Here is a 14112-nt window from a genome sequence, read left to right on the forward strand (position 1 = left end):
TCTGAGTAGCACGCAAAATGTCGACCTCATCTGACGAAGATTTTTTTCTGTTAGAAAATGTTTTTCAAAATTCGAAATCAAAACTTACACCCCATAAATAAAAAAAGAATTACCCTTAGGGCTTAACCGCGACTCTAAATATGAGGAAATATGTATCCAATTAACATATACATATATCGCCACTGTAGAATGATAACCTCGTATGTCAAAAAAACATTTGTTTTTATTCTAGACTCATTATTTATCTCATTTAACTGGTATAATCATGAAGGACTTATTTAAAACTATGGACTAAAAAACACATAAAAATATTTTAACGAACATTGACGAAATGAAACATTATTTTCGTTTCCTGTAATGTTTGGTTCTCTGGACATACGAGGTTGGAATCGTGGGAAATAAATCACTACAGAGGGTCAAATAAAAAACACATAATAAATTTCAAAATTTATTTTTCGATTTTAATATTTGTATGAATGCCAACGCATCCTTGATGTCACATGCCTTTCCTTATATATTTGCCATAGAAACGTTACTATATAAAACTCAACCGATCTTATAACAAATCTATTAAATACAATATTACATAAGCACACCATGCTTATTTAAGTCAATTTTAGGAATACTTAAGTTTAAAATAATCATGATGGCTGTTTTACAGTTTACGTGAAATCGCTGTGAAATAAAATGTTAATAGGGACGCGCCGTATAACCGGGTATAACCGAGTAACCGGATACCCGGTTACCCGAGTATCGCCCAGTTTTATAGCCCCTGAATCGAGTGGTTTGATTAAATGTATTATATGCAAGAAATACGTTGATTCTAATCGACTCATGTATTAAGATATTTACATTACTACCGGACTAATCTACAGATTATGTTTTTTTACGATTAGCCGAGTTATCCGACCGAGTATAACGAGTATAGGTGGCGCATCCCTATATGTTACCGTATTTACATTGGCAGTATAAATCGTATGCACTTTTCATCACCTATCTAACCCTAATCGATCACATTTTAAATTTTGTTAAAATAACGCGAATATAAAAGATACAAAAACATTACTGTCACTAAGCTATGAGAACGAGGGCTGCTATCACCCATAAACCCATCTTTGGTAATCAATTCATGCACCATTCACGTTCCTTCATAAAATAAGCGATTAATTTTTCAAAATCCTTAATCTAGCGAAGCGAAAATAAATGTTCTACAAAGTGTGCAAGTTGAGCAAAACAAATTCAGACTTCATACACTGAAAAAATAAACTCAAAATGCGTATCCGTGTACTATTTAGTGCTCGATCTCCCGGACTTCGAGTGAGTCCGGAAAACTTTCCTATATAGAAAAAAATATACAATCTTCACGAAATATAAAAATAAATAACATATATTACAAGCAGAACAGTGGCAACATTTGTTAGACTAGTGATTTAAATACTATATCTACAGTTACTAAACACATGTTAATAAGTTAGGGAGCGTTCAAGTATTACGTAACGAATTTTTTTGTCCTTTTGTAAAACGTTACGATGCGTGGCGGGGATTAAATTACGCGTTATTGTACGCGTTATAATAGTAACTAAAGAGTCACTAGGTGGTCACGAAACGTTTTACTATACTTGGGTACTGAAAAACGTTACGGCGTGTTACATGGGGGGGGTCCAATAATCTCCAAAAATTGCGTTACGTAATACTTGAACGCTCATTCACAATTACCGCATTGTAGAGTTCGTCTGAGGCCACTATACAATCGCGATTGTTTTAATACATTTAAATTATTGCGATCGCGCGGTAACCCAACATTAAATATCGCTATTGTTATTCAGAGTAACAAAACCGCGTGTTATTGGTGCTAATTCCGAATTAAGCTAGACTAAAGGAGATCCTAAAGTCGAAACTATTAATTGAATTAGTTTCGTTATTTAAAGTCAGTGTTTGATAGACTTACCTTCTTAATACTAAATCAGTGTTAGTTTTAGTTAAAATTAGTCTCTCTTCTAAATCGTGACTGATGAGATACTCATACGATGGAAACTTCAAATTGACTTAACAAGAGACTGTATCTACGTACTTGTACGTTACACCTACGTACGTGGAAATACCAAGTATATGTTTCTACCGTAATTATAGGTAAGCTTCTTCAGAATTACCACCAATTATAGATTTAATAATATACAATTTAAATATACCTCGGTTATAATAAAACTCATAATAATTTACTTATCAACTAATTTAGCAATGTTATTCGCCGACCGCTCAAAGACTTGCTAATACATTTGAAAATATTTGTCGATATTACTCTAAAGTATGAAACAAAAAACTCATTTTAATACCACAATATCCGTTGTACTGTAGAATAATTATTTTAAGTGATAATACTTTATCTCGTGTATATGTGATAAATAAATAAATATTAAACGATTCGATTATATTAATTTTTAATTACGTTTCGTTGAAATTACCAGCAAAACCGATAACAGTAATCTTTTTAAGGATTTTTTTAATACGACCGTGTTTAATATAATTACGACCGCACATATTGAAAATACTTCTTGACGGGCGTTTAGCCGAGAAATCTTTATAATGGATATTCTATAACAAAGCAACTTGAACAATGAAGGTAATCATTTTTTTTTATTTACGAACCGATCTAACCTTAAAGGAGAATTCATTTATTTTGAGAAACGACAAACGAATTTTAAGAAGCAACTAAGAACATAGGGAGATCAATAAAATTTACACAAATATATCAAAACTAATAAAAATTAACAAGATTTTTCTACGAATAACAATACGATAGCAATGTACTGCGTTGTGTTTTTTTTACATAACATAGGCATAAAGACAGGAGGTTCATCTGATGTTAAGTGACACCGCCGCCCATGGGCACTCAATGCCAGAAGGCTCGCAAGTGCATTGCCTACCTAAGGAATTAGTACGCTCTGTTCTTAAAAAGACTGGCGGAGAGTTTCTTGCCAGTTCTTCTTACCCGCTCTACGCCCTTGACTTGCGAAATGGTAGTAAATGTAAATTTACAATCAATTTAACATCTTTTCTGTGGACGTTCTTAAGTGTTTGCCTATATGAATAAAGTTATTTTGAGCTTGAGTCAAATTAGTTTCGAAATACTTCAATGTGGTTAATTATTTTTGATTCAATAAAACGTTTTGAAATTTTGGAACGAATTCTATTCTTAACTTTTTTATTACGAGAGCTTTTACTTTTTCCATATTATTTGTTCTGAGAGTTGAAATTAACTAGCTTCAAACAACAAAAGCTCCTTCTAAATCGCCTAAACAATCAAATTTAAGGTATAATTCAGAGTCGAGACTGTTTGGACTTTAGAGTTTCAGAGAGTCAACACATTTTTTCAAAAGTTTGACATATTCAACAACGTTCAAGATAGTAACTTACGGACCATAGACTACAACTCCGTATTAAAATAATTTTTGACATTACATGACTAAATACCACTAAATCCAAAACAAAATCTTAATATATTGATGTCGATTTTATCGCAACTTGCAAAATGCATTCAATTTTGTTTAGTTATTACAAGTACTGCCACTATTGTTGAATATTCTAAAAAAACTATTGGAATTTTGATATTCAGGCTTTAAATGTGGCTTTTACTGTTACTATTGCTATAAAACGACTCGTGCGCATGTGCTTAATACGTTTCCACCACTGTTATTCGTAGATTTATACATTTACTTAACGAATATGAAATTAAATTAGAAATCCGTATCAATAGAAATCTTACTATCTTTGTTTCTTCCTCATTAGTTCTGTAATTCGAGATATTTTTATGGCTGATCACCTAATTGTCCCAAGTTGGGAACATGGTAATATTGACAAATTAAAAGCAGAAGCGCTAACCTTTTAGGTCTCGGCCTCAGATTTCTAAAAATTACGTGATCATTTGTTTATGTAGTAGGTGATCAGCCAACTGTGTCCGACTTTTGGGGTCTAAAATATACTGGTTTCCTTCACCGTAGTATTGTTAAATGCGCTAAAAAAAGTTTTTTGGAGAAACTACATCAGGGATCAACATCAATATTGACACGGAATTTAAAAAAAAAACTTAAAATTAAGCGATTGATAAGTGTCGAGTATTAAATTATTCTTAACAAATGCCCTTCAAGACGAACTTTACACGTTCATAACATCACAGAACAAATAGAGCGATGCGCGTGCTTACATTTATGTTCTTTAGTCTATGATTCAGAGACAACAAAGTTACATGGAAACTGTCACTTTTGACAGATCCGACAGTTCGAACTTCCGTTTCCGTTTTTTAAGCTCAACTAATCTCTGAACCATTATCTATGTCACTCAAGACTACATTTTCTCGACAACTTTAGTTTTATAAGGCCGTCAACGCACCCGCGTCACTAATATACCATTTGCGATTATCACCTTATAATAAAACGTATTACATTTCAAAATTGATTTTCTATAAAATTTGAAAAAGGGATTTTTGTAATGGATAGAAACAGACATTTCATATCACAAAATTATTAAAATGCTTTTAAAAACGGCTCATTACAAAAACTTAAAGTCGTATATGTTCTGTCCCTTTCATTTCCAAGAGTGATCAGAACATTCATCTCGCAAAAATCAGCATTAAGCAACGCGCATCGCAAACAAAAAATGGCTAAGGAAGTGTTCAAGTATTGTGTAACGAATTAGGAGGAAGGGGAGGGGGGAGAGAGAGAGACTCCTCTTGTAAAACGTAACGTTGAGGCGGGCGGGAGGGGGGTGATTGAATTACGCGTTATCGTTACTCACTGGGTGGTCACGAAACGTTTTACTCTTGGGTACAGAAAAACGTTACGGCGCGTTACATGGGGGGGGGTCAAGAATTTCCAAAAATTGCGTGACGTAATACTTGAACGCTCCCTAAAGGGGTATTCCATGAGCGACTTACAACAATTAATGCATTGTAAAACGCACCTTAACACGAAGCAACAAATATATCAAAACATCAAACACAATGACAAAGTCCTATCGCTGCTAAAGTACGAGACGTCCGCTCATGGTGTACGGGGGACTAGTTCAATGGGGGGGCAGGGGGTCAGGGGGCGCGAGTACCAGGGGAGGCCGTCGGTCTTCGGGCTCTTCTTCCCCGCTTTCGCCCCCTTCGGCTGAGCCCCCAGAGTTGACGGAGCCGGAGCCGTCACGGTCTCTGGTTTCTTCTTCTTCGTCTTCTTCTTCGGGACACAGTTGGTAGGCTCTGGAAGATTGTTAATTGTTATTGCTGCATATTATAACCAATATCTTCGTGACAGTATCACGTGACTTAATCAACATCAATCAGTACTCAAAAAAAATCAATGGCACTACAACCTCTTTAGGTCGTGGCCTCAGATTTCTGAATCTGTTTCATGATCACTTTTAAATCTAACAGGCAAGTAGGTGATCAGCCTCCAGTGCCACACACGTCATCGACTTTTTGGGTCTAAGACATGTCGGTTTCCTCACGATGTTTTCCTTCACCATTCGAGCGAATGTTAAATGCGCACATAGAAAGATAGTCCATTGGTGCACAGTGGGATCGAACCTACGACCTCAGGGATGAGAGTCGCACGCTAAAGCCACTAGGCCAACACTGCTCAAAAAAATCAGTACTCAAGCCAGTTTTAATTCTGTAGATTAGACGAAAATTTACCAAAATTCAATCAAATTTGTTTTTATTCACAAGTACTAGTTTATCGCAGTTTTTTACCTAACATCATGTTATCTTCTGCAAATTATATCAGTAAATACTTTATTTAAAGGTTAAAAAAATAATAAAAAAACGCGTGTGTACTTATACACGCATTAGAAGTTATACTTCTTTGGCGTAACCAGATAGAAATCTTTTACATTTTTTTATTCTACGGTTGTAGAAAAAATTACACTTACAAAAGAAAAGGTATTTAATACATTGAAAGTTTTATTATAACGCATTATCTAGTTAAATAAAGTTTATTTAAATATCACAAAAAAATAATTTCTACATAATTAAAGAAATGGACATTTTTTATTTTAAAATGTTGCTAACTTTGGGGTGTCGGTTATGTGTGACGGTGTGCGCGAGCATTGTAAAAATTTATTCACATCATTTTTCCCTAACGTGCAAAAAGAAGTATAACTTCAAAAACTAGAAGCAAACCTTAATACAATTGTGTAAGTAATGTACCAATTAAAGTAAGAAACTATTTTTTTTTTAATAAACACCGTAAATTTTATATTGTTATTCCTGTCAATTGATTATATTGTATAGAGATTTTGCCAAGTTCGTAGAAGCGAACTGCGGCGGTACACAAATGATCTTTCCTGTCCATGTTCCCAAATCCCGCTCATGCAGAAAAGGAAAACTTAGACCAGAAAGTCGACACCTTGTCAGGCACAAAAGGCTGATCACCGATTAGCCTATTAAGAAAATGTGATGACGAAATTTGCGCCACAAATATAATACTTACTTTTCTAATGTCTTCCTGGCGGAATTGCTGCGTTCGAGGAAGTACCCACTCGAGGTTTCATTAGAGGTTCCAGGTGGTGACCACGTGCCATAAGAGCCATATCCAGAACCATACTGCAAGGAGATGGTCATTATTTAGCATGTGTAGGCAATGCGATGTTCAAATTCAAAAATCATTTATTCATATAGGTAACACAATGTACACTTATGAACGTCAAAAAAAATATATGAAATGCTTTAATTTTACATTTACTACCAGTTCTCAAATCAAAGGCGTTGAACGGAAGAGAGGAACTGACAATAAACTCTCCGCCACTCTTTTTAATCACTACGTTTTTTTTACACAACGTTTGTATGACACATGACATCTTAAGTAATAATAATAACATAAATTAAAAACAAAGATTTATCCTCTATCAGCAGGAGGCATGGTGAAATAGGAGTACGCACTTACATTCTCGTGGAAACAACACGCAGACACATAGTCGAAATAACTAACATCACCGCATACACGAGCGTTCAAGTATTACGTCACGCAATTTTTGGAGATTATTGACACCCCCCATGTTACGCGCCATAACGTTTTTCAGTACCCAAGTATAGTAAAACGTTTCGTGACCACCATTATATGGTGTAAACTACTGGAAAGTCGAAAATAATATTAACAATAACGCATAATTCAATTCCCGCCCCGCATCGTAATGTTTTACAAAAGGGAACCCCCCCCCAAATTCGTTACGTAATACTTGAACGCTCCCTAAGGTCAGCCACCACAAGCAGCACCCGTTCACGAGTATGACGCATGGCCAGTCATCGGCCATTGTGCGTCAATTTCTTAGGGATAATAAGTCTTTGAAATCAGTATTATTAAAACGTACCCGATCCAGTTCATCCTGAAGCCAGGCGAGCAACTGCCTCCATCTGCGACGCGGCTCCGCCTGCGAATGTACGGCGCGTATCGCGAGCGGCGTACGACACATCACCCCGACGAGCAATTTCACGCACGCGTACGTACGCTTCTGGTAATGGCCGCGTGCACGTAGACCTGTCTCTAGGAGACCTTGACGCTCTTCTGACACGCCCTAAAATGTTTTGTTGCCAATTAAATCAGTATCTTAACTATAATTTCATAAAAACTTTTATTCTGTATAAAGCTACGAAAATGATCCGGTCACTCAGGAAGAAATCTTATAATATTGAGCGTCTGAAAGCACTTGACCTTACTGATTTAGGAAGTAGGAGATTAAGAGGAAATCTCATTGAAACCTATAAAATCATCACTGGCCACTATAATGCTCCAGGAATTGAGAAGCTCTTTATTTTAAGTGAAAATACACATTTGAGGGGTAGTTCTTTAAAACTTAAGACCACTCAACATAACACAAATTCCCTAAAGAACGTTCTCCCAAACCGAGTAGTGGCCGACTGGAATAGGCTTCCGGAAAGTGTAATCTGTGATCTCTGAACTCCTTTAAAAATAGCTTGGATAGTTTCTCCAAATCTCAAAATACACGCGCATCAGCTTATTAAGCTGCAAGTGTGTTTATATACATAATAATAATAATATTGTGAAGTAAACGTTTAATAGGATATACATATGTATTTTAGGATTTACATATAAAGAATGCTAATAAAAATATATCTCGATTTCTCTCTTACGATTGTAAACAAAAATGGACATACAGTAAAAGCTCCTATTCGCGGCCCAATTCCTATATTCGCGGCTGAAGATTGCTTTATTATTTATTTGCCTCATCTCTTGAATTTTTTGTTAGAATATTTCAGATTTTAATTGGGAATTTAATAATTTTGAAGGGCTTTTATGAAATTACAAACTCTAAATGTTGTTTCTATAATTATTTCAGCAACGTATTAGATCATTCATCATAGATAAATACAATATTTAAGAGAATGAAGATAAAGTACTAACAAATAAATCGTCATAGTCGTAGAATAGTGACAGATCTGACAAATAGTAAACTTTACAGGGCAGCCATTTCAAAATAATATCATCATGTCAGTTTTTGTCATAACTATTTTAATTCATATTCTGCTATTATGAAAATTGGCATACAAGCAAATAAAAAGGTTTATTTGGAAACAAAATAAAAATAATAACATTAAATTACACAGTTTTCTAGAAAAATCACATGCTTCAATCAAATCCGTCACTTTACCGACTGATTAATTTGAAATTTAAACATGGTTTTTTTTTTAATTTAGCCGTAATATTTAGTCAATGTAGTATCCAAATATGATAGAAAGTGGATTTCGGATTTTTTCAAATCCGACATTGTTCTACGATCATGACGAAATATCAATAAACAAAAAAGGTGCGTGTACTTATGTACGCGCGTAAAAAGTTATACTTCTTTGGCATTATTAAAAATAGTTTTTGATTGCATGCAAATAATTAATTACAATTAAATAATCAAAGACTGGAAAAGGAGTCATTATAGTCAATAAAGTTCAGTTTACATTTGAAAAATTAAATAAATATTTATTCTTATTCTCTTTCATTAAGTGTAACATAAGTTCTATTATTATTCGATTGTTGTTTTTAAATTATGTCCAATGCCGTAGCATCTTCCGTGGGCAACTTCATTCTGTTAATTTTGTGACGGTGCGCGCGCATCGTAAAATTTCACTCTCATCAATTTTTCATAACGCGCCTAAAGAAGTATAACATCAAAAATACCTTGATAGCATTGTGGATCCGATGCTGCTGCCAGCTGTCTTCCATCAGCAATAAGGCAGTCAGTGCATCGCAGTGCCTCCTCAGCTCGTGACAGTAGGCACAGGCCATCTGCCAAAGAAGCTCCGCGAGAGCAGCCCGAGACCAGCCCGCGTGCTCCCAGCTCAGGAACTGAATCAATCTGATGCCTTCTTCGCAGCCACAGCATTCCTCGCTGAGTTTCTTCACGTATGTACTGGCAGATATAAAGTAGATGGTAAGGCGATGCTATACATAATTATTGTTCAAAATAATTAAAGTTTTTTTTAATTAGATAGTTTAAAAAAGAATTTCACACCTACGAAAATGTCTCAAATTTATTAAAAATATAAACATCTTCTCGTCTCGTCTTCATTAAAAACATTTTAACCCAACTTTAAAAATGTATACTATTACTTAAACAATCGAATAACGAAAAAATATAATCTAATATATAAAATCGTGTCACAGTTTTCGTTCCTATACTTCTCCGAAACGGCTCGACCGATTCTTATGAAATTTTATATTCATATTCAGTAAGTCTGAGAATCAGCTACTATTTATTTTTCGAACCCCTAAGTGATAAGGGGTGTCCAACCCAAAAACATTTTTATTTTTTTTATGATACAGCATACAAAAATACCCCTAATTTTCACCCCTCTACGATCAACCTCTATTTTTTTATTGTAGATAGTATTTTATTGAACTAAAAATGTTTCCTAGAAATAATATACATGGCAAAACAACGTTTGCCGGGTCAGCTAGTAACGCATAAAAATGTAACCTTTTCAAGTCTAACTTACGCAGTCTTATTATAGAGTACATCCGCTGCAGCAGGTGAGAGCGTAGGGCGAGGGCCCGCGGGCGGAGGCTCCGCATAAGGGTTGACCAAGGGCAACGCCCCTTCTGCTGCATTTGCCGACTGGCAACGACTGCTTACGTCACAGCAGCGCACTAGTGCACAGACCACCTGGAACGTTTCATATAACTATATATAAAAGAAGTACTAGCCTAGGATTTCTATATGTTTTCAGCAAAACACAATAGTTATGACGTCACAGCGTGTAATAAATCTATGAACGCCGGTACACGCACGAATAAGCATGACTCATTGTCTCGTTACGCTCACTGTACGCTTGCGCCGCATCTATCTCTCTTCTACTCGATTGGTCTATGCGTCCGAGGATTCACTCCTTTGTATCCATAAAATAGAGATACAGTGTAATCTCTCTTTAAGGAATTTCAAGGGACTATTATACGTAGAGAAAAAAAAGAAAATTCAACCAATTACAATAATTTCTAATTTTATTACAACTATCTATAGGTAAATTATTCATAACACATATACATATTTTGTTAACTTTGCCTGACGTAATACACGATAGGTGACGATGGTGCGTTTAGTACTGAGACCAAAATTTCCTACAGGCAAAGTAATCTAAGAATAATGGCACACGTGTTAATGCAATTAACAATAACAAAGGCGAAAAGGCTGTTTATGACCTCAGGTGTCTTTCTTAGAAATTTCGGCACCTCAAAAGTGAAAAAAAATTACACTTAAGTATGTTGTTGATGTCTAAATATGAAAATACAAAGGTAACTACTTTATATAAAAGTTTTTGTTATAAAGAATGACGTTATAAAGAGTTTACTATATGTAAGTCTGTAATTTAATAAAAATGATTCAATTTTATTCATGCAATAATTTGATCAATGTTTTGTTATGACGTTGTCACGCTAAACACGGTAAACCGACTTTACAGACAACCATTTAGTTATAATTTTAAATACTTGTTGCGTTATGGCGACCTGTAATAACAAGTTATATAAAAAAGGTTTTCAGTGGCATAATAATAATAATAATAATAATAAAAACATTTAAAAAAAAAAATATATATATATATATATATAATAATAATATTAAAAAAAAAATGTCTGCAATCTGGGAGTAATAGAATGAGTGCCTCAAAGAAAAAGTTAACTCAGCAGGTACTTCATCCAAGCCTGCTCAACACAAGACCTAGATCGTCTTCAGTAGGAAGTTTAAAGGATACAGACTCGAAGAATTTATCTTCGATATCCACCGTTTATGACTGTGACCCAACAATAAATGATGATACCAACAAAGTTTCTCCCCCCCCTCCTTCCTGGCAAAGAGTCCCAACAGACCGCTATCCCAAAAGAAAAAGACTATCAAACAGTCCACCGCGTAGTCAAATACCGCCTAACCAAAAATCACAAGTAACAATTAGTACTTCAAACAGATATAATCTATTACCTGTAGATCTAACCGAGAAGGAAAGAGACGACTCGTCCACTAACGCCAAAAAAATTTACAAACCACCGCCTATAATCTTATATGGGATAGAAGATATATCTAAATTAACAGAACTTATAAACAAGACGATACCCCACGAAAGCTACTCATATAAAGTTATTAATAGAGATCAGCTAAGAGTTATGGCGCAGTCAACTGAAACATATAAAAACTTGATAGAACTTATCCGCAGCAATGGCCTTATTGGTCACACATTCACACAGAAGCAGAACAAATGCTACAGGATTGTTATAAAAAACCTGCATTATACCACCCCTCCATCAGCTATAATAGAAGAAATTGAAAAAACAGGAAACATGGTACGCGGTGAAATAGTTTACGCCATATCTAGAAAAAATAAGAAGCCCTTAAATATGTTCTTTGTAAACGTAGAACCCAGTATCAATAACCCTGAAATAAAAAATATACAATATATTTACCACACTAGAGTTACAATAGAAGATCCAAGAAAGTCTACCGAAATAGCCCAATGTACCAGATGCCAACAATATGGTCACACTAAGAATAATTGTATGCGTCCCTATAGGTGCGTTAAATGTGCACAAGGGCATAAAACTACAGATTGCCCAAAAAAGGATAAAAACACACCAGCTACTTGTACTCTTTGCTTTGGTGAACATCCAGCTAATTATAAAGGCTGCCAAGTGTATAAGGAGATCCGTGCTCGAAAAATGGCTAACTCAGGAAAAGGAAAAGTCCCTGTAGATAAGAAGCCTACCAATACATTTGAAGCCCAAATAGGTGACTTCCCTCCATTAAAACCCTCCAGGTATAATAGACTACAATCCTCAAATAACCAGGATAATAACAATTCGTACATACCGGAAAATGGGCCTAGCCCAGCAAACACTCGTAGCTGGAATCGAAATATAGAGAATAGACAAACTCAGCCAACGAGCTCTTTAGAGCAAATCATAATAAAACAGTCAGAAAAGATTGACATCCTCATCCAACAAATAGGGACTCTTATGAGTCTACTAACGACAGTAATAGCTCAACAGCAAAAATGAAATTCCTACGTATCGCGACATGGAACATAAATGGCTTACTCCCAAATAAGCAAGAAGTCGAGGTTTTTATAAATCACAATAAGATAGATATTTTACTGGTCACTGAAACGCATATGATTGACCAAAGAATAATAAAAATGAAAGGATACAATGTATACTATGCTAATCATCCAGATGGTACATCTCATGCTGGGGCAGCTGTTATAATTAAGGAAAACATTAGACATCATATCCTGCCACCATTCAAACATGCGCACATACAAGCCGCTATAATAGCTGTAGATGACTGGCAGGGATCACTCAATGTGGCTGCAGTGTACTGTCCACCTAGACACCGGATAGATGAGCATATGTATAATGACTTTTTCCATACGCTCGGCTGCAAATACATTGTAGGAGGAGACTGGAACTCTAAGCACACGTTCTGGGGCTCACGACTAACAACAACAAAAGGCCGGGAGCTGAAAAAGTCTATTGATAGTAATAACCTTAGTGTAATATCAACAGGTGAACCAACCCATTGGCCAACAGACCGAAAAAAAAATGCCAGATCTAATCGACTTCTTCACTAAAGGGATATCTGGGCTCTACACTAAAGTCCAATCGTGTCTAGATGGCTCCTCAGACCACACACCAGTTATCTGCACACTAAGCACAACAGTTATTTACAAAGAACCACGGGAGACTTTATACAACCGTAAAACTGACTGGGAAGCCTTTCGAGAATACATTGAAGATAATGCTAACCTACGCATACCCCTTAAAAGTGAAAATGACATAGACGACACAGCTTGGCAAGTTACTAATCTTATACAAAAAGCAGCATGGCTATCGACCCCATATATAGAACCTAAAACACAAAGTCAGGACATACCGTTGGAAATAAAATATCTTATTGCTGCGAAGAGAAGACTAAGACGACAATGGCATACCAGCAGGAATCGGCAAGATAAAAAAGCGTTGAATAAAGCCCAAAAAGATTTAAAAGAACTACTCAAAGAAAATGAAAATCGTACATTGCAAGATAAACTACAGACATTGTCGCCATATAAAGCTGACGATTATTCACTCTGGAAGATGACGAAATCATTAAAAAGGCCAAAAGAACACATGCCCCCTTTAAGACAAGCTAATCGCGAATGGGCACAAAAACCACAGGATAAAGCGGAGCTGTTTGCCAACTTTCTAACGGATGTATTTACACCTAACGAACCGGACATAATGCAAACCGAAGACGAATTTGATGAAATCATAAATAGTGATCAGCAAATGTATTTACCACTAAAACTTGTTAAACCGTCAGAATTAAAAAAAACTATTAATAATTTAAAACAAAAAAAAGCACCCGGTTTCGATCTTATTACCGCAGAAGTACTTAAAGAACTACCGAAAAAAGGTATCGTTCTGTTAACAATCCTCTTTAACGCAATATTAAGACTACAATATTTCCCAAAACTATGGAAGGTGTCCATTATAAACATGGTTCCAAAACCTGGAAAACCTCCAACAGAAGTTTCATCATACAGGCCTATTAGTCTTCTCCCCTTGCTATCAAAAGTATTTGAGAAACTAGTCATTATTCGCC

General features: G+C 35.5%; 1 protein-coding gene across 1 annotated transcript in view; it reads right to left on the minus strand.

Moving 5' to 3' along the window:
- Positions 1–3146: 3146 nt before the first annotated feature.
- LOC125061897 (probable ubiquitin carboxyl-terminal hydrolase FAF) overlaps positions 3147–14112 on the minus strand; it is a 72280-nt gene continuing 61314 nt past the window's right edge. The window contains exons 46-50 of the mRNA XM_047667532.1: positions 9983–10149; positions 9165–9396; positions 7345–7548; positions 6468–6580; positions 3147–5236 (exon numbers count right to left, since the gene is read on the minus strand). Of these exons, the coding sequence (XP_047523488.1) occupies positions 5059–5236; positions 6468–6580; positions 7345–7548; positions 9165–9396; positions 9983–10149 (894 nt within the window). The 3' untranslated portion in view covers positions 3147–5058. The remainder of the gene's footprint in view (positions 5237–6467; positions 6581–7344; positions 7549–9164; positions 9397–9982; positions 10150–14112) is intronic.

Source organism: Pieris napi, chromosome 24, assembly GCF_905475465.1.
Source record: "Pieris napi chromosome 24, ilPieNapi1.2, whole genome shotgun sequence".
NCBI lineage: Eukaryota > Metazoa > Arthropoda > Insecta > Lepidoptera > Pieridae > Pieris > Pieris napi.